The following is a 20,982-nucleotide window of genomic DNA, read 5'->3' on the forward strand; positions in this document are numbered from 1 at the left end:
GTTGCTGTGGCTGAGGTCACAGAGGTTGCTGCCTCTGTTCTCCTCTAGGATTTTGATAGATTCCTGTCTCACATTTAGGTCTATACAAGATACTCATTTAATTACAAAGGGGAAATAGTACCTTTACAATTGAGAAACCTGGAAGACACCACCTTAATCAAATGATCAAAGCTAACAACAATTTTGCAATTAACCAATACTTTGAGCTTTCAGATATGCTGAGAACGCAGTCACTGCTGTGGAATTCCTGCCAAAAATGCATAATCCAAATCAAATTCTGAGGAAACATCAGATAAACCCAAATTGAAGGACATTCTTTCAAACTGCCCTGTGCTCTTCAAAAACATTAAGATCATGCAAGTTAAGAGAAGACCAAGACATTGTTCCAGATTGAAAGAGATTAAAAAGACCTGATAACAGAATGTATCTTGTGACCTAGGATTTCCTTTAAATATAAAAGGACATGAGTGAAATAGGTGAAAGGGAGTAAGAGGTACAAACTTCCAGTTATAAAATAAATAAGTTAGAGGAATGAAAGGTACAGCATAGGGAATAGAGTCAATAGTATTGTAATAACATTGCATGGTGACAGATGATAACTACACTTATAGAATAGTCAGATCACTGTGTGTACACCTGAAATTAACCATAACATTGTATATCAACTATGCTTTTTTGTAAAGGACATTATTGACACATTCACTAGGATGGCTATAATCAAAAAGTCAAATAACAGTGACTGCTGGTAAAGATGCGGATAAATTGGAACATTCATACTTTGCTGGTAGGAACAGAAGAAAATGAACTTGTTCTTAGGAAATTCATATTAAAGTATTCAGTTGAAAGTGTTTCATACCCTCAACTACTCCCAAGTAGTTCAGAAAAAAATACAGATAGATATAGGGGCACCTGGGTAGCTCTGTTGGTTAAGCATCTGCCTTCAGCTCAGGTCATGATCTCAGGGTCTTGGGATGGAGTCCCACATCAGGCTCACTGCTCAGCACGGAGTCTGCTTCTCCGTCTCCCTCTGTGCTCTCCCTCTCTTGCTCTCTAATAAATAAATAAATCTTAAATAGATAGATAGATAGATAGATAGATAGATAGATAGATAGATATAGATGATAGATATATAGAAGCAGAGACAGAAAGAAACAGAGATAAATGTGTTATTATTATGAGACTTGGTATTTTTTTCCCATCTAATAAGTGAAAAATGGGATCTCGTTGTCTTAATTTGCATCTCTTTAATTATGGGGAGACCATTTAAAATGCCCCAGAATCCATAATCTGGAATGACCACAAAGGCTAAAAGATTTAACAGATATGCCCACCCTCTATAAAGCTCTAGTGATAAAAATATGAAACACCACATCTAGTAGAGGTGAAATGGTATCTGTCGTTTTAATTATGCATTTCACTGACAACTAAAGAGATCAGGTTATCTTTTCATATATTATACATTTTGGTCACTTCAAGTGTCCTCTGCTGTGCATTACCTGTTTGTGTCCACTATCCATTTTTCTAGCGTGTTGTTTGACTTTTTCTTATTGATTTGTAGGTATCTTTTAGATGTCCTAGAGTCTATATGCTAGTTCTTTGTCACACACATCAAAAGACTAGATGGAAACAATCAAGTCTGTGAAGCTCAAGGTCACCTGTAGTGAGGATCTTCCAGTTTAAATGCTAGGTCTTACAACTAACGGAAATATTTCTGGCCTATGCTGTGGGTCATTCTTTTTTTTTTTTTTAAAGAATTTTATTTTATTTTATTTATGATAGTCACAGAGAGAGAGAGAGAGGCAGAGACACAGGCAGAGGGAGGAGAAGCAGGCTCCATGCACCGGGAGCCCGACGTGGGATTCGATCCCGGGTCTCCAGGATCGCGCCCTGGGCCAAAGGCAGGCGCCAAACCGCTGCGCCACCCAGGGATCCCGCTGTGGGTCATTCTTGACTCTACTCGAGTATGTTTGAAAACTAAGGAAGAAGAGCATCTGGGTGGCTCAGTGGTTGAGCCTCTGTCTTTGGCTCAGGTTGTGATTCTCCCGGTCCTACCATAGAGTCCCGCATCAGGCTCCCTGTAGAGAGCCTGTTTCTCCCTCTGCCTAAGTCTTTTCCTCTCTGTGTGTCTCTCATAAATCAATCAATCAATCTTACAAAAAACTGAGGAAGAAATTACAATGATAATTCAAAAATGCATGGTCTGTATTAAGGGAGAAGAATTAGTGTTTGTGCATCTGGACTATAATTATTCATTATATATATATATATATATGTTCTTGCTGTGTTAAACATTTTTCACTTGTAATACATGAATATTAATTTTATGAGTTAAATGTCTATTTAACTTTATGTTAACATCTTTTAAAGAGATAAGGCATCCATTTCTCTTCAACTGCTACTGGTATTTCCAAGCAAAGAAGTGGTAATCCCCCTCTTCTGTTTAACAGAAAGGCACACTGAAGCCCAGGGAGTGGCTTGCCCAGCTCCATACTGGCAGGTATTAATCTGATTAGATCCTGTTTTCCTTAGCTCCTCAGGTCACGGTGGGGTCCAGCTTGACATGGGCTTCCTTCTCTCTTGCTACTCATGCTAAACATGCAGTATGTGCCCAATAAATGCCCCTTTGTAATAATAAACCTTTATCAGCCTAGGGACAGAGGGGAGTGTCCAGGCACTGCAGGGTAAGGAAGGTAGACAGCAGGTGTTGCATAAATCCTCAGTGTTGGTGCAGATAGAACCCAGTAGAAATCATTGTTGGGGGCACTGGAAGTGCCTTTTAAACATGCTCTCTCCCGATCGATGCCCTGTACTAGCCTCCCAGTTCACGGGAAACACTCACTCTTTGCTGGGGTCACCCTCAGGCCAGGAGTGAGTCCAGTAGGGAGTAATGCAAGCATATCAGTTCTCAACGACAAGCCAAGTGCTCACGAGGAATCCCTAGGGGAAGTCCAGGCACCTAATTCCCACTCCTAGGTGACACAGTAATTATGCTTCTGGCCCGTCTCTGGGGGGTGGGCAGCCTTGGAGATTCCTTTAATTCCCTCACCGGATGGGGAAGGAGAGATCTCGATTTATTTTCCCATCTGTGAAACCAAGGGAGGGGGGGTGTGACAAAAGTAGCCAGAAGACCTGCGCGGGTGGGCAGTTTGGCCGGGAGTGGGCTTTCCTTCTCTCTCCCCATCTTTCCCATCTCAGCTTCCACGGATTATGAATTTGATGATTTGAAAGTTTCTTCCCGGACGGCCAGGAGACCTCGCGGCGCTAACCCTCAAGGGGCTGGGACAGCCCCAAGAGGCCGGATAGGTGCCGGCGCAAACGTTCCGCGCGCCGACGTCCTCCCGCGCCCGGCTGCTCTCAACCTCCCGCTCCTCCTTCCCTCGATCCTCTGGCTCCCCTCCTCCTCCGTCCCCGCCCCTCTCCTGCCCTCTCATTGGCCGAGCTGGCCGGCCGGGCCTCCCCGGGATTTAAAGGGCCCGCTCTCCGCGCCGCCCAGGGAGCCGCAGCTGGTCCCGGCCTTGCGGCCTGCGGGGGAGGCTGCCCGGAGGAGGCGGCGACGGTGGCGGCGGCAGTGCGTCCCCGGCCCCCAGGACCGCGGCTTCCTTCCTGCCAGGTAAGTCGCCGGCAGTGCGCGTGCGGCTGCCCCGCTCCCATCCCGAGCCGGCCTCCCCGCGCGGGTCTGCAGCGCGTGTCCTGGGGCCCCCTCTCCATCACCTTTCCCACTGCTCCAATTGCTTCATCCCCTACTGCCAACTTCACCTTCCTGCAGCTCCCGGGCCTGGGCAGAGCTTTGTTGGCGGCTGCAAGAGGCCAGGTGGGGGTGAGATGGGGCGCTCAGGGGATACAGGACACCCCCCACATCTGTAGAAGAAGAAGATGCACACGGCCCCCGAGTGTCACAGGATCTCCCTCTTTGCCTTCCACACAGAGTGACTCTACCTTGGAAACCACGGAGCGCCCCCCCCATTTGATATGTGGGCCTAGAATGTACACCATTCAATTACATCGGACCCGGACTGTTCACAGCATACAAGAGACACAGGTCATATCTTCACCACCACAGGTCATGGGCTGTGTGTGTGCACCCAGGACACCCATCCACACACACAGTTCGTGGCTCAGTCTGATGTACCTGACATTCACACCCTCCCTCAGTCCCCTAGTACCGTATCTCCACACGGACAGCCCCAAACTGAAAGCTGAGTGTTCAAGTCCATCCTTTGAGCTGGTTCTGCTCCATGGACATCCTGGCTCCCTCTGTGTCCCCACTTTGACAGGTCTATCCATCTGTCCATCCATCCGTGGGGGTCCGCAATGGCCACCTTCAGCCGCCAGGAATTCTTCCAGCAACTGCTGCAGGGCTGTCTCCTGCCTACTGCCCAGCAGGGCCTTGACCAGATCTGGCTGCTCCTTGCCATCTGCCTCGCATGCCGCCTCCTCTGGAGGCTTGGTAAGTGCTTGCCACACTGTATGCCCCCCCACCAGGCCATATCATACGTACCACATTCATCCATCCTAAGCCAACATTTTATCCTGCTGCATCTTGCCATGCCAAGCCAGACTCCAACATATCTAGCCCACCACATCCCAGCAGCCCCAGTGCCATTCCACTATACCACATCCTATTATGCCCAGCCACCCCATGCCCCACACCACATCAAGTTACAGCCTGCCATGGCAAGCCACATCTTTCAGTATACCTGGGTTCTGAGATTCTAGAAAGCTGAGGTTCTTGGATCTTGGGATCCTGAAATGTCTACATCCCAAGGTTACAAGATTTGGGAATGCTAATGTCACAGGGCTATGGAATCCCAAAGTACCATGTTACAGGGCTTGGGCATTCTGACAAATTGAAATTCACACATTCTAGGCTTCCAAAAAGCTGGCATTATGGATTTCCAGAAGCAGGGCATGATGAGATTTCTGGATTGTAGGAATCTGGAATGTTTCCACAATTGTGGCAAGCCTATATCCAAATGACAAGATTCCAAGTTCCAAAGGTTCCCATAGGATGCTGAGAATTTTGGAAATCTGGGATTCAAGGGTTCTCTACTTTCTTTTCTTTTCTCTTTTTTAAAGTTAATTTTTTTTTGTCATCTGTACACGCAACGTGGAGTTCGAACTCATGACCCGAGATCAAGAGTTGCATGCTCCACTCACAGAGCCAGCCAGGCACCCCCCTCCCTATTTTTTTATTTTAAGTGGATGGTTTTTTCCCCCCAAGTTCATCATTTTGAAATATTTCAAAGTTACTGAAAAGTTAAGCTGAATCATGTTATGAGCACCCATATATGCACTACCAGATTCTCCAGCTGTCAACATCATGACATGTTAGCTCTATCTTTCTATCTACCTATCATCTTCCTGAATCGTGTGAAGAATGTGTTGACACTTCACCCCAAATCTTTCAGTGTGTGCCCCCAAAGAACAAGGACATCCCCCCCCCAACAAGCACACCCTCAACCATCACCCCTCAAGAAATTTACTCTGGGTCCAGGAATAATTATCTAACATAAGTAGATATTCCAATTTCCCCCACGGTTCCCAAAATGTCCTTTATAGACCTTTCTTCTTAAACCCGGGCCCTGCCACCCCTCCGGCTCCCCAAGCCCCACTTTGGGCCCCCTGCAGTCTCACCACATTCCAGCCTCTAGGCCTTTGTCCATGTTGTGCCCTCTGCAGAGATGCCCTTGCTCCCTACCAGCCCACCCAACTTCCCTTTCTTGTTCCCTCTCTCTCTCTCTCTCTCTGTCACCGGAAGGGTTGCCGTCCTACCTGAAGCATGCGAGCACCGTGGCAGGTGGATTCTTTAGCCTCTACCACTTCTTCCAGCTGCACATGGTTTGGGTCGTGCTGCTCAGCCTCCTGTGCTACCTCGTGCTGTTCCTCTGCCGACATTCCTCCCATCGAGGCGTCTTCCTCTCGGTCACCATCCTCATCTACCTGCTCATGGGGTATGGGTGTGAGTCATCATCCCCGCGCCCTCGGCAAAAGGGCCAGCGGGCCCCCAGGCTACAGCTGGCGAGGCTGTCCAGGACAGGGAGGGCATAGGGTATTCCTGGAGGTGGAGGGGGGCAGGAGTCTGGGAGACTTGTTCTTTCTGGAGGCTGCACAGTACAGGCTGGGCTTGGGCTCCCCCTGGAGGAGGGAGTACTGGAGAATTATTCCTCCAGGAGATTGTGCAGGAAAGGTTGGGGAGGGGGATAGAACCTTCTCTGCACCTTGGTTTCCCTGCTCCGTGGTCTCTGAGACCATGGGAGTCATGAAGCCAAGACCACCTTTTTTTTTTCCTTAGTGAGATGCACATGGTGGATACCGTGACATGGCACAAGATGAGAGGTAGGCAGCCCTGGCCCTTTCACCTGCCCCAGTCCTCCTATCCTGCTCCACAGCTCCTAATGCCCCAACCCTGTCTTTCCTTCCCCACTTTTCTCCCATATCTGCCCACCCCGGTGGATGTGCAGGCCTCTGATTCCCCTTATATCTATGTCTCTCTCTCCCATGCCTTCCCCCTCCCGTCTGTCTGTCCTTTCTCCCATACATGCCTGGCACTTGAGTAAGGGCATCTGCTTGTCCCGGGCCCACCTGCTCACCTGCCTGTCTGACACCGGGCCCACCTGTCCACCCTTGTACTTCTCTTTTCCTCCCTGTTCTCCCCTGGTGCGCCCTACCCCCCCACGTGGACCTGCTCTTCGCCTGTCCACTTGACTGTGGGCGCCACACATAGGGGCCCAGATGATCGTGGCCATGAAGGCGGTGTCTCTGGGCTTCGACCTGGACCGGGGCGAGGTGGGTGCGGTGCCCTCGCCCATGGAGTTCATGGGCTACCTCTACTTCGTGGGCACCATCGTCTTTGGGCCCTGGATATCCTTCCACAGCTACCTGCAGGCTGTCCAAGGCCGCCCGCTGGTGAGGTCCTGGGTGGACAGGTGGGCAGGGACTGCGGGAGCCACCACGGGGCAGTGTTCATGGAGCCTTGATCCCCACAGAGCCGCCGCTGGCTGCAGAAGGTGGCCCGGAGCCTGGCGCTGGCCCTGCTGTGCCTTGTGCTGTCCACCTGTGTGGGCCCCTACCTCTTCCCATACTTCATCCCCCTCGATGGTGACCGCCTCCTTCGCAAGTGAGCACAGCCTTCAAGGCCTTTACCCAACGGTGCGGGGGTTGGGTAGGGACCTGGGGTCGCCCCAGCTCTGAGCCTGTCTCTTAATTCTTCTATCTGTCTTCTGTTACTACAGCAAGAAACGCAAAGCCAGGTAAATGAGGGCAGGTGCTAAGGGCAACTGGGGCCGACTGGGGGCTGGGGGCACAGTCTGTGGCCGGTTTGTTCTGGGAGTCCGAGACTGTCTGACCGTCTATCGTCTATCCCGTGACTAGACAGAAACTGTTTGACCAAGATCGGCTCTGTGACTCTGTGTGACTGACTCTCCAACACAAAACTGAGTCTGGCTATCCACCCATTCCATTGTTGGGGGGGAAGTCACGTGACTACCGTGGGGAGGGACGAGTATGTATCGGTGGGTGATGCCGACCTGACTGTGACTCTGGCGAGGGGTGTCTATGGGTTGTTTGCCTGTCAGCCACTCACTCTCTTGTGGGACTGGTGTTCTGGCTGTCCAGCTGTGCCACTGTCAGTGATGGGATGTGTACCTGTCACTGGATCAGGTAAAGTGGGGTCATCTGAGACTCTGCCTGGAAATGGGTCCGAACTATATAGTCTGTTGCGTGCCTGTCTATGATGAATTCCGCCTGTGAGTCCGCCTTCTCTGGCTGCCTGGTGTTGTCTAGCTGAGGGGCCGTGACTAAATGGTTGTCTGTGCCTGTCAGTGGGACTGACCATCCACCTCTAGCATGACTGTAGGATTTCATCCAAGCTGTTTGAGTTCATGACCCAGTGCCCCACTCGCTGGCCACTGATCATGTCTGATGCTGAATGAGGCTCCCAAAGGGTGGAATGGCTTGCCCAGTGTCACCCAGCTCCACAGCCAGGCATTATTCCCAGGCCTGATTCCAGAACTTACACATTTTCCTAGATGCTGGCTGTTTTTCATCATGTCTGATTGTGCAACTGAGAGGATGACTGTCTCGAGGGTAGCAGGGTACTTGGTTTGGTGGTATCTGTGCCTAAATAAAGGACTCTGGTGTGTCTTATGGTCACTGAATCCGACTGGAGAGCTATGAGGCTGGGAGTCTGATGGTGTTTGTGTCTGGCCACGTGGCTGTGTCAGTGTGTAGCATGTTGAGTTCAGGCCTCTGACAGTGTGGCTGCTGGGTCTGGATGTCTGGCCACATGAGGCTATAGGACCATGTCATTTTTTAAAAAAAGATTTTATTTATTTATTTGAGAGAGAGACAGTGCACGTGCACAAGAAGGATGAGGGTAGAGGGAGAAGGAGAAGCAGTCTCCCTGCTGAGCAGGGAGCCCCGCTGATGTGGGCACTCGATCCCAAGACCCCTGGGATTGTGACCTGAATCGAAGGCAGATGCTTAACCGACTGAGCCAACCCAGGTGCCCCAGGACTGTGTCACATTGCAAGGCAGCTCACACATCTGTTTGAGGCATGTGAAACTAACAGACGGTGTATGTATGCGTGTGACTATCATAGTACACCTCTTTTGCTGCCATGTTTGTCTTGTCTTGTCTTGTCTACAAACAACTCCAGCAGGCCTCTAGGTCCTCTCTGACTCTCTTTCCTTTCTCCTCTGCTGCCTTCCTGACCCCCGGGGGCCCTAGGGGCACCATGGTAAGGTGAGTCTGCAGAGTGGGGCTGGGGATGCTGACATGAGGTGGGTGTCACGCTGTGGCCTAGGAATGATCCCTCTCTCCCCTACTACTTTCTCCCCAGGTGGCTGCGAGCCTACGAGAGTGCTGTCTCCTTCCACTTCAGCAACTATTTTGTGGGCTTTCTGTCCGAGGCCACGGCCACGTTGGCAGGGGCTGGCTTCACCGAGGAGAAGGATCACCTGGAATGGTGGGGAGGGCTGGAGGGCCCCCTCTCCCACAGGGTGCTGCCTAGAGGAGCTTCGGGGGGGGGGAGGGAGTCCCAGGGGAGGGAACAGCCAAGACAAAAGTATGGAGGTTCAATGGATGGGTGAGACCCCGAATGAATTTGTATGTCTCTTTTGCCTACAGGGACCTGACGGTATCCAAGCCACTGAACGTGGAGCTGCCCCGGTCCATGGTGGAAGTTGTCACAAGCTGGAACCTACCCATGTCTTATTGGCTAAATAACTGTGAGTCCCCAAGCCATCATTCCAAGAGAGTTGGGAGTCTTCAACCAAGGCCCTTTCCCGTTCATATAACAAACATTTACTGAGAACCTATTGTGTACTAGGCACTGGAGATACTGCAGTGACCAGAAAAAAACAAAAACAAAAACCGAAGTGCCTGCCTCTGGGGAACTGGCATTTTTGTAGGGAGAGCAGACAGTAAGAGAAAAGAAAATACAAAGTTCAAGTGGTGTCAGGTGCTATGGTTAAAAAAAAAAATGAAGCCGATAAAGATGATCTGGGAGTGTTGGCAGGAGTCCAGGGCAGGGGGAGTGTTGCAATTTTAAATAAATTAACCAGAGAAAGTCCCATGGAGGAGGTGACATTTGAACAAAGACCTGAACAAGATGAAAGATTAAGCAGTGCCAATGTGTGGGGGAGGAGTATAACAGATGGTGGGAACAGCCAGTACAAAGGCCCTGAGGCAGCACACCTGGCACATTTGAGGAATAGGGAGGAGACCAGTGCAGTGGGAGCAGAGTGACCAAGGGGATCAGTGGCAGGAGGTGAGGTCAGAGAGCTGACAAGGTCCTGTTCCTGTAAGGCTTCACTGGCCATGGGGAGGATTTTGGCTTTTTCTCTGAGAAATGGAGCCATAGTAGGGATCTAAGCACAGGAAGACTAAGGCCTGGCTTGGGTTGTAACAGGACTTTCTGGCTGCTATGAGAGCAGATGGGAAGCAGACAAGGGTGGTGGAAGCAGTGAGGAGGCCCCTTCAGTAGTCCAAGCAAGCAATGGCAGTGGTGGCAGTGGATGTGGAGAAGAGGGGTCAGATTCTGGATAAATTCTGAAGGTGGAACTGACAGGCTTTGCTGAGAGTTTGCTTGTGGGAATGGAGGGAGGGCAGCGCAAGGGTGATTCTAGATTTTGTCCTTGAGGAACTGTAAGAGTAGAGTTGACATTGGCTGAACTTGAGGACACTATAGGAGGAGCAGGTTGGGTGGGAAGATCAGGAGGTAAGTTTTGGATGTGTAGTTTGAGGCCATTATAAAGATTTTTGATCTGGGGGGCTCCAACAGGTTGTGGGTTCCTTGCTTTGCCCTATAGCCCCCCAGGAAGGGCAGAGGGGATGCCAAGAGACTCTTGACCTGCATCTCCCCCTTCCAGATGTTTTCAAGAATGCTCTACACCTGGGGACCTTCTCAGCCGTGCTGGTCACCTATGCATCCAGTGCCCTCCTGCACGTGAGCTGGGCAGAGCGGGACATGGGGTTGGGAGAGCTGGACAGGGTTGGCAGGGCCTCCTCCTTATTCACCTCCTTGCCCCCTGGGCCTTCCAGGGCTTCAGCTTCCATTTGGCTGCGGTGCTGCTGTCCCTGGCATTTATCACTTATGTGGAACACGGTGAGTGCAGAGCACAGCCCAGCAGATGGGATGGAAGGTAGGGGCAGGGCTAGAACCACTATCCCCTGAGGCTAACCTGACCACCCCCTTACCTCCTGGCCCCTGCCCTAGTCCTCCGGAAGCGCCTGGCTCGGATCCTCAGTGCCTGCGTCTTGTCGAAACGGTGCCCACCGAACTGTTCGCACCAGCATCGCTTGGTGAGGGTTCAGCCTGGTCAACCTTATGCCCAATACTCCCCCTCAAAAATGTTACTTTGGGGTGCCCAGCTTCCTCTTCTGGTGCCTGAGCCATCCCCGGAACCTCACTTCTATTCACTGGCACCCATTTCATTCACAAACATTTATCAAGCACCTGCTGTGTACACACCTGGCATTTGTTCCCCACCCCATTCCCCATGAACATTTATAGAGCACCTGCTGGCATCAGGCACTGCTCTAGGCCTCAGAGACACAGTGGTAAGCAAAACAGTTTGTCCCTATGGGACAAACATTTTAACAGATGAGACCGTACATGTGTAAAGAGTCAGTAAAGTATAATAGTTTTTTTTGGATTGTGTTTAATGCAAGGAGAAAAGACATAAGGGAAAGGACAGGAAGTATGGAGGGGGGTGAGTGGTTTCGATTTTGAATAGGGAGGTTGACTTTTGAGTTCTTTAACTGAAGGAGATGGGGAAGAGAAGCGTTCCAGGCAAGCGGTGTAAAAGCTCGGAGATGGGAGAGAGCCTGGAATATTTGTCGAACAAGGAGACCAGCATGGCTTTAACAGCCAAGCAAGAGGGGGAGAGTGGTGGGTTCTGTAGGTCATGGTGGGGATTTGTTCTTTTCATTGTCTGCAATGAGAAATCCTGGGCCACCTCAGATATCTCTCCCACCCAGCAACTGATATTTATCACCATAAACCCCCAACTCAAGCCCCTCCATTTTTCCTCCTCTGCCTGAACATTCACATCTCCCTGCCCCAGATGCCCTCACGCTAATAGTACCCTCATCCTTGAATACCTCTTGAGCACCCATGGGAAGATCCAAACCATTTTTCCTACCACAGGGGGTGCCCTGTACCCTGGATGTCCTGATTCCTGGGACCCACTGTGCCTTGTGCATTTCCCTGGGCTCCCCTGCCTAGGTGGGGCTGGGGTACAGTGAGCAGATCCAGCTGCCAAGCATATCCATCTGTCCCCCACAGGGCCTGGGGGTACGAGTCTTAAACCTGCTCTTTGGGGCCCTGGCCATCTTCCACCTGGCCTACCTGGGCTCCCTGTTTGATGTCGATGTGGATGACACCACAGAGGAGCAGGTGAGGTGGGACCCTGGGCTGGAGGTTACTTAGGGATGTGCTTCCTGCTCATGGGAACCATGAGAACAAAGGTGAAGAGGCCGAGGCATTGAGGACCTCGTGTCACGTGTCTAGCTTGTGAAGCTAGTGTTCCTTGGTCCTTCTTTCCCATGACCCTTCTGGTTGATTTGTCCTGTTAGGGCTTTTATTAGAGTGAAATGTGCAAACTATGGTTTTTATTTTTACTTATAAAATTTATGTTATAGAGATGGAGTGAAAAATCCAGGTTTTACTTTTTAAAATATTTTTATTTATTTGAGAGAGAGAGAACATGAGTAGGGGGAGGGGCAGTGGGTGAGGGAGAAGCAGGCTCCCTGCCAAGCAAGGAACCTGACTCCACTCTGGGCTCCATTTGGGGCTCCATCCCAGGACCCCAGAATCATGACCTGAGGCGAAGGCAGCCTCTTAACCAATTGAGCCACCCAAAGGGCCCCAGGTTTTACTTTAAAAAAAAATTAATTCTTTCACCATATATTTATTTAGGTAGAATTCACAAAGTTTCTTTCTCCTTTAATTAAAGAAGTATTTTTACTCAGGTCAAGTGTGCAAACTCTGGATTCTGCTTTAAAAATGTACATTAAAATCTATATACTATTTTTATTCATGTGGAGTATGCATATTCCAGATTTTCCTCCTTTCTAAAGGAAAGACAATTTTTAAAAAATACTGTTTCTTCCTGTGGCTCCTGCAGGATCCAGGTTTTGCTTCTCTTTTAGTTGAATTTTTTATTTTTAATTGAAAATAAAACTTTTATTTCATAGTTTGTCATTAAAAACAATGTTTAATCTTCACTCAGGTTGAGTGTGCAAAATCTGGGTTTTATTTTTATTAAGACATTTAAAAATAGTTAATGCACATATCACAAAGTTCAAAAACAAAACAGTATCCAAGATTTTCAGGGAAAAGTCTTGCTCCTACTGTCTACTTCCTGCCCTCTTACAGGTAACTACTTTTATTCATCTTATTAAAATATCCTTTTAAAGTGTAAGCTCAATAAACAAATATAAATATATATTTTAATTCCCTCCCCCACCCCAGTTTTTATCCTAAAGTGACTCATGAATGGTACTGTTCTGCATGTCACTTTTTTCACATAATAATTCTTGAAAATCTTCCACATAAGTATGTGGCATGTCCTCATTCATTTGTTTCCATTGCGAGGATATGACAACATCATACAGTGTAGTTTGTCCCTTGTCACTGAACACCCAGATGATTTCCAGCCCTTTCCTATTGCAAGTGGTGCTGCAGCAAGTAATAATACCCTTGTACCCATTGTGGATTCACACAGGTGCAGTCAAAACTATAGGATCTATCCTTGATAGTTACAATGGAGAAGTTACCTTTTTGCCTCCCACCAGCAATGTGTGACCATACCTGTCGCCCTACCGACAGAGCGCCTCTCAGACTTCCTGGATATGTTTGCCGGGCTGAGAGGAAGAAAATTAGGAATGAGGCTAAGTATCTTTTCATATGTTTAAGAGCCACTGGGGTTTTTACTCAGTGAAAATGGCATACTCCCCTCCTTTGCCAGTTTTTTTAATTCTTTTTGAAAAATCAATTCCTAGAAGCTCCTTCTGTATTAGGGAGAATACTGGTCAGAGAGTGGAATTGCCTTGTTTTGTTTTTAAAATAATTTTGAAAGAAAAAGAAAACATGAAAGAAAAAAAACCCACCTAAATCTGCTTATCTTTCATATGTACCCAGTCTCTTCTCTGGAGCCTCACCTAGGGTGACCATGGAGTCACAGAACTGTCCTTGAGCAAAGGATGGGTTTTCCTGAGGCCTTTTTTTGTTCTTGCCAAGTGGGACTGTCACTTCTTTCTCTCCCACAGGGCTACGGCATGGCATACACTGTCCACAAGTGGTCAGAGCTCAGCTGGGCCAGTCACTGGGTCACTTTTGGATGTTGGATCTTCTATCGTCTCATAGGCTGAGGCACCCCTGTGGACCCACATAGCTTCCTCAAGACTCCTCCTCAGGGTGCCAGCCCTGATGGGAGATGAGGGAAGGCCCTATCTCTAAGTCTTGACCCCTCTCCATCCTTGACCCCCCTGACACCCCTACACACACACACACACACACACAATTTCCATGCCTGTCGATCCCCACTACACCACAAGGCGGGAAGGGGGTGGTCCCTGCTGGGGCCTAGAGATGGAGGATGCTTGGGGAAGCTGAGAGGGGGAGATCCAGGGCCTCCCCGCCTTCCTTCTCCCTTTTTATATACAGTTTGTTATTGTCAAATAAAAGTAGGAAAGATACAAAAGGCTCTTTCTTCACTGCTCAGTGGGGATTAGGATCGACTGAGGAATGGGCACAGTATGGATAAAGGTTAGGAATTGGAAATCATGAAGAGGGAGCAGGTTGTGATCACTTCCTGGTTAATTTGTTATTGCTCAGTTTTGGATGATGAACCTGAGGACTGCACAGCTTGATTTCAGTGGAGCCAGGACAGACTAGATAATTGGATGGGGCGCGGGGAAGCTGATAGTTACTGGCTGAAAAACTGATTGGTTATTCTGACTAGGACGGGGAGGGAGAAAGCAAGACAGATGAAGAGTTCATGCTTATTGGTCCTTAGGACTGAAGCTTGTGGGTTCCTGTTTGTTAGGATAGGTCTGGGTTCTGATTGATTGCCCGGCCTGGGGTGCCTGCTGGCTTAAGAGTTAGGGAGTCGGGATTGCCTCTTCAGAGTTGGCAAAGGCAGACTGAGGGGTCTCAATGACAAATGGCCAGCAAGGCTGAGGAGCCTGGGTTTTGACAAGTTCTTCTGACTTTATAAGTCGGGAGAGGTGGAGATGGCCGCTGAGAAGCTCTGAGCGTCGAGGGAGAGGAGAGAGGCAGTGTACAAGATGTGCTCTGCCTGTCGTATTAAGTTTTTTTTTGCTGGTTTGGGCATTAGGATTGAAGACCGGTCCAGGAACTCATTGATTGCTCTGCCTAAAAAACGAGGGCAAAGGTGAGCGAACCCAAAGCAATGCTGACTCAACAGTAGATGAGTAGGATAAACACCCGGTTTCCGATAAGACTGACAATGGGATAGGGGAAATCAAAGCCAAGACTCGCAGCAGACCTGGCTCAGCCCGAAAACGCCCACCAACCTCCGCGGGTCCCACCCTTCCTGCAGCTCCTGACCGGGCTTCAACCAACAGCGAAAATGGCACCACGCACGGGGGTGGGGCCGGCGGCACACAGGGAGCTCCTATTGGTTAGGAACGGCACTGGCCGCCTTCTCAGCCCCTCCATTGGCCAGCTCCGTAAGGTGAGGAACCTGTGAGGGGGTGAGTCGGGAACGAGGGATTTTACGCAGCCAGCAAGCTAACTTAGATCCGGGAGTGTGTGAGAGAGGCTGCCGCGACCGCGCCGCTGGGTGAGTGTCCTCCGCTCAGCCTACCACTCCGTCCCCTAGCTCGCTACTGCTAAACAGCCGGCCCTCCGCGCCTGCGCGAGACCCTTCCCGCCGCCCCCCCAAACGCGGGCGCGCCACACACACTCCCACACTCCCAGTCTCCCACCGCCCACCGAACGCGCCTGCGTGAGACACCCCCCACCCCCGCCAACCGCGCGGTTGCCCAGACGACAGATCTGCCTTCTCATTGGACAGCTAGCCTAGAGGCTTCTAGTCCTAATTGGTGGTCTCTGTGTTTGACCCTCGTTTTCCTGTTTAGACCTATGCACGGGACCCCTGCCTTCCGCTTCCCTCTTCCTCGCATGTTGGTGGCCTTAGGGGCGATTTCAGGAAGGGTCTGGCTCTCCATACACTGAACCCGGGGGTTGTAATTCTGATTAGTTTTCTCTCTTCTGTCCTGCAGTTTCCAGGACTATGGGGAGGGGATAGATTTCTGTTGAAAGATGCTAAACCCTGACCCCTGCAGTGTAGCCCAGCCTGGTCGCTGTGTCTCCCCCAGCCGACTGTGACCCCGGAGGGCGGGGACCACACCAGGCTCCTGTGTGTCCCCTATCAGGGTATGACCAATGAGGGCAGGGACCAGGCCTGGTACCTTTATATTCTCCAGCAAACTATGACCCCTGAGGGCTAGAACGTGGCCTGGTTCCTGTGTCTTCCATATCACAGGACTCCTAGAGGACTGAAACAGCCTTATAGTGATGATTTTAAAACCAAATATAATTGGACTATTTTTAATCCAGTGTATTCACTGATAATTTTAGTCCATTTACATTTATTGCGATAATAAACTATTTGGATTTAATTTTATGATCTCATTGTGTGCTTTCTATATTTGTTCAAGTTCTCAATTTTTTCTCTCCTTTCTGCTTATCCACACACAGCCATCAGCCTACAAAGACATGACCACCAACGCCAGCCCCTTGCACCCATATTGGCCTCGGCACTTGAGGCTGGACAACTTCGTGCCTAACGACTGTCCCACGTGGCATCTCCTGGCCGGCCTCTTCTCTGTCTCTGGGGTCTTGGTTGTGACCACATGGCTGTTGTCAGGTCGTGCTGCTGTCATCCCCCTGGGGACTTGGCGGCGACTGTCCCTGTGCTGGTTTGCAGTGTGTGGGTTCATTCACATGGTGATTGAGGGCTGGTTCAGCCTTTATCACGAAGACCTTCTTGGAGACCAAGCGTTCTTGTCCCAACTCTGTGAGTCCTGAGTTCTTTGATGTGCTGTGGGAGGGGTTTTTCTGGACAGGGATTGGCTTAGATGTTCATCCACCCACCAACTCTAACATTAATTTATTTTACAAATTTATTTAACTTTTTTGTTGGATGTATATTCACATGGGTCAAAAAAACAAACCATTTAAAGAGATGTGCAGTGAAAATCTACCTTCTGTCCACCAAGTTTCTGTAGTTATTAATCAATGTTAATAATTGTGTATGTTTTCTTCCAGGGTTTATTTACACAAAAATTATACAGATAAGCCTCAGTTTGCTATTGTAAAAGAGGGATAACAGTAATACCCAAATATATGTAAGTCACTTAGAACAGTGTTGGCAGGGGTGTCTGGGTGGCACAGTTGGTTAAGTGTCTGACTCTTGGTTTCGGCTCAGGTCGAGATCTTGGGGTCACAGGAGATCAAGCCCTGCATCAGGCTCTGAGCTCAGCACAGAGTCCGCTTGAGATTCCTGATGCACAACGTGCTTGCTCTCTTTCTCTCTCCTTCAAATAAATAAATAAATAAATAAATAAATCTTAAAAAGAAAGACTTTAAGAACAGTGTTGGCAGACAGTAGATGCAATAACTGTTTATCATCATCATCATCATTGTTTTTTCCCCCTGCTGTGTAAACATATGGTAATATGGTATATACACTTCTGAATTTTGCTTTTTTAAAATGAGGTCACGCTTCATCAGCTCACAAAAGGCTTTCAAAGCATAGATGTTACAGAATTATTTGACTTGTCCAGTATTTATGAGTATTTCCCACCAGTCTTTTGCTATTGCATATTTATTCCCTTTTGGCCTCATGAGTAAAACTGCCATTCTTATATAACACCTTGATCTAACACAAGTCTGTGTGGAGACCTGCTTTCATTTCTCTTGGGTAAATATGAAAGAGAATAATGGTAGATGTGTGTCTAACTTTATGAAAAACTGCCAAAACTATTTTTAAAATTGGCGGCACCGTGTTTTTCTCCTAACAACAGCATGTGGGAGTTCTAGTTCCTTCACATCCTTGCGGACACTTGGTATGGGGTCAGGTGTTTTCTCAGTTTTAGTCCTAGTGGATGCGAGTGATATCTCGTTATGGTTTCAATTTGCTTTTTCTTTTTTTTTAAGATTTTTATTTATTTATTTGAGAGAGAGAGCAAGCATAAGCGGGGGAGGAGGAGAGGGAGAAACAGACTCCCAGCTGAGCAGGGAGCCCAATGCAGGGCTTCATCATGGGACCCTGGGATCATGACCTGAGCTGAAGGCAGACACTCAACCAACTGAGCCACCCAGGCTCCCATTAATTTGCTTTTTCTTAATGACTAATCAAGTTTTGAGCATGTTTCATGTTTATTGACCATTTGGGAATCCTTTTTTGTGAAGAAGCCATTCTTGTCTCTTGCCTATTTTTATATTGGGTGGTCTTTTTATTAATTCTCTGCTCATTCTTTCATTCACTCATCTGTTCACCTTTGTGCTTGCTCACTCACTTGCTTGTGCGTGCTCTCTCTCATACTCACTGACTCACTCGCCCATTGGCTACTTCACACACCCCATCACCTACACTTCCCTTCTTTTATTCCACATTTATTGAACACCAGACAATCATAGCATTACTTATTGTTCTGTGAGGTTTGTACACATTATCTTGAGTACATCTGTTCACCTTAGAATCCAGACAGCTACCCCATTTCACAGATGAGGACACTGAGGCATGGAGAGGTTATAAAGCCCACCTTACGTGGGCCCTCAGCTCTCACAAGTCTGAGTTCCTTTTCTTACCTTTATTCCTCATGTATGTTTCTTATCTTCTTCAGGGAAAGAGTATGCCAAGGGAGACAGCCGATACATCCTGTAAGTGTTTGCCTCCATCAAGGAAGACCTGCACTGATTTAGGGTGGTTGTGAGTCAGGAAACACTAATGGGGTGCCCTGTGGGTAGAGCACAGTGATGCCAGTATCCCCCAATCCTTTCTCCCACAGGAGTGACAACTTTACGATATGCATGGAGACCATCACAGCTTGCCTTTGGGGACCACTCAGCCTGTGGGTGGTGATTGCCTTTCTCCGCCAGCAGCCCCTGCGCTTCGTCTTACAACTTGTGGTCTCTGTGGGTGAGGAGAGGGCCCACACTGGGTGCTGGAGGGCCTGATGAGGGAATCCACATATACAGAGGCATCCCTGCAGGGTACATCTCTCAATTGTGCCTATCTGGAGCTGAGTCAGGCTGAAAGATGTCCTCCTAAGGTTCTGGAAAGCCATGACCATCTCAGTCTGTGTTCTCAAGTGGGAAGGGTTCATTTCTCCTCCTTCATCACAGCATTCCCTGTGAAGGTTACATGAGGTGGCAGGGAGCCCCTGGATCCTCCAGGATTAGGATTCTGAGCTCAATCTGATATTCAGTCCTTTTGTGTTCTTAAATTGCTAGCTTTCTTTTAGTTCTGGAATCCTGAGCTGTCTTGAATTAAGGATTTGGGGTTTCCTTAAGTTCTGGAGATAGGACCTCTCCTGAGTTCAGAAATTCTCGGCTTCTGATTTCTGGAATTCTTACTTTTCTAATTCTTCAAATTTTCAGCTATGTGATTTCAGAATTCTTAGCTCTTGAAATTTGAGAATCCTGAGCTCTGAGACCTTAACAATGATGATGACTTAGGAAATGCCTTGGAATAGCTTTTCCTCCTCACTGGGTTTCTCCTTCCCCTTCTGCCTCCCACAGGTCAGATCTATGGGGATGTGCTCTATTTCCTAACAGAGCACCGAGACGGATTCCAGCATGGGGAGCTGGGCCACCCGCTCTACTTCTGGTTTTACTTTGTCTTCATGAACGGCTTGTGGCTGGTGCTGCCTGGAATCCTCGTGCTAGATTCTGTAAAGCAGCTTGCTCATGCCCAGAGCGTGCTGGATGCCAAAGGCACAAAAGCCAAGAGCAAGTAGAACTAATCAGTAGTAGGCTGGGCTTGAACATTGGCTGATGAGGAACCCTCCACCAGGAAGAAGAATCCAGTCCTTACTCCCACAGGTTGGAGGAACAAAGCAAATTGATCTGTCAAACTCAAGCTAATGGGTAAGGACCAGAAGGACCAAAGGCAGGGGCAAGAAAGGAGTTGTGTGGAGCTACTGCCACTGGGACAAAGGTGCAAAAGAACCTAGGAGGGCCATGATGGTGGCAGTTTTTAAAATCAGGAAATAAAAGATCTTGACCCTAACACTGACAAATTTGTAATTACTAACCCCAGAGATGCCCTATGATTGACCCCACAAGCCCCTCCTTCACCCATTATACAGACCACCTTTCTCTCAGCCATAGACCACCCCCATTATCATTACTTAGACCTCCAATCTATAACATCACAAACCCCCTATCACTGACCCCATAGATTCCCGTGATGACCAATTAGATCCATGAGACACCCATTATCTCTTTTAAGAAGTGATGATCCACTTGGTGTTCTCTCCAGAACACACTTTCTCATTTTTTTGCAATATGGGCAGGCTGAGAACTTTCCAAATCTAAGTTTTTCAATTTATTCAGCCTCTCGTATCCTGATCAGGCACCCCACAGATACTCCATCAATAACTCCACAGATCTTTCCTCACTCACCTCAGACTTCCCCATTACTCATTCCAAAACACTCCACCATCACTTACCTCAGAGACCCCACGAAACTCACACAAGACTGATCACTCACTTCACATACCCCAGTCACATACCCTACAACCCCCTGACTCACCCCATAGACCCCCACATCATGTATCACACAGACCCTCCCACTCTTCCCACAAATCCCCCATCATTGACCTCATAGGCTGTCATTACCTAACCTATAGACCCCCATAACTCACCTTGCAGAATTTATTTATTTTTTTTTAAATTTTTATTTATTTATGATAGTCACACAGAGAGGGAGAGAGAGGCAGAGACACAGGCAGAGGGAGAAGCAGGTTCCATGCACCGGGAGCCCGACGTGGGATTTGATCCCAGGTCTCCAGGATCACGCCCTGGGCCAAAGGCAGGTGCCAAACCGCTGCGCCACCCAGGGATCCCAACCTTGCAGAATTTATTACCTCATACCCCACAGGTCCCCAATCATCCCATAGCTCTTCCATTGTTCCCATTGCTCACCTACATCCTGTCATCCCACTGACCTCCTATCATGTAGCCACAGATTCCCATCATTTACCCAACAGATACCCCTCTCTCTATAGACCCACCCCATCACTCTTCCCAAATTCTCTCTGTCATTAACCTCATAGACCTTAAGTCATAAAACAAATGGGCACTTGAGGAATTTTGAGGAGATGACAAAGAATGAAAACACTGTAGATACCTGTAGACTGCCTGCAGTATAGCTTTTGAGAAATGCTTCACTGTTCAAGCCAAAGCCAGGCACAGCCCACCTTCTGTCCATTACACTTAC

General features: G+C 48.6%; 2 protein-coding genes across 5 annotated transcripts; both read left to right on the top strand.

Moving 5' to 3' along the window:
* The first annotated feature begins 3,481 nt into the window (after positions 1-3,481).
* PORCN (porcupine O-acyltransferase) lies at positions 3,482-14,197 on the top strand. 4 transcript variants are annotated; one of them, XM_041740216.1, is made up of 16 exons: positions 3,484-3,610; positions 3,926-4,039; positions 4,275-4,447; positions 5,759-5,951; positions 6,293-6,336; positions 6,725-6,906; positions 6,987-7,117; positions 7,233-7,250; positions 8,729-8,743; positions 8,841-8,966; positions 9,128-9,228; positions 10,372-10,448; positions 10,544-10,607; positions 10,719-10,804; positions 11,790-11,900; positions 13,775-14,197. In XM_041740216.1, the coding sequence occupies exons 3-16, from the start codon at positions 4,312-4,314 to the stop codon at positions 13,874-13,876; spliced, it is 1,386 nt and encodes a 461-aa protein (XP_041596150.1). In that variant the 5' UTR covers positions 3,484-3,610; positions 3,926-4,039; positions 4,275-4,311; the 3' UTR covers positions 13,877-14,197. The 4 variants fall into 4 exon arrangements, with proteins under 4 accessions (XP_041596151.1, XP_041596150.1, XP_041596153.1 ...); XM_041740217.1 differs by lacking the exon at positions 3,926-4,039 and having other exon boundaries at positions 3,482-3,610; XM_041740219.1 differs by lacking the exon at positions 8,729-8,743.
* Positions 14,198-15,174: 977 nt separating this feature from the next.
* On the top strand, positions 15,175-19,770 carry LOC121482294 (EBP cholestenol delta-isomerase). The gene is made up of 5 exons (XM_041740148.1): positions 15,175-15,312; positions 16,233-16,551; positions 18,383-18,419; positions 18,548-18,678; positions 19,281-19,770. Exons 2-5 carry the CDS (start codon positions 16,251-16,253, stop codon positions 19,496-19,498), a joined length of 687 nt encoding a protein of 228 aa, XP_041596082.1. The 5' UTR covers positions 15,175-15,312; positions 16,233-16,250; the 3' UTR covers positions 19,499-19,770.
* The last annotated feature ends 1,212 nt before the right edge of the window (positions 19,771-20,982 follow it).

This window comes from Vulpes lagopus, chromosome X (assembly GCF_018345385.1).
Source record: "Vulpes lagopus strain Blue_001 chromosome X, ASM1834538v1, whole genome shotgun sequence".
Classification (NCBI taxonomy): Eukaryota; Metazoa; Chordata; class Mammalia; order Carnivora; family Canidae; genus Vulpes; species Vulpes lagopus.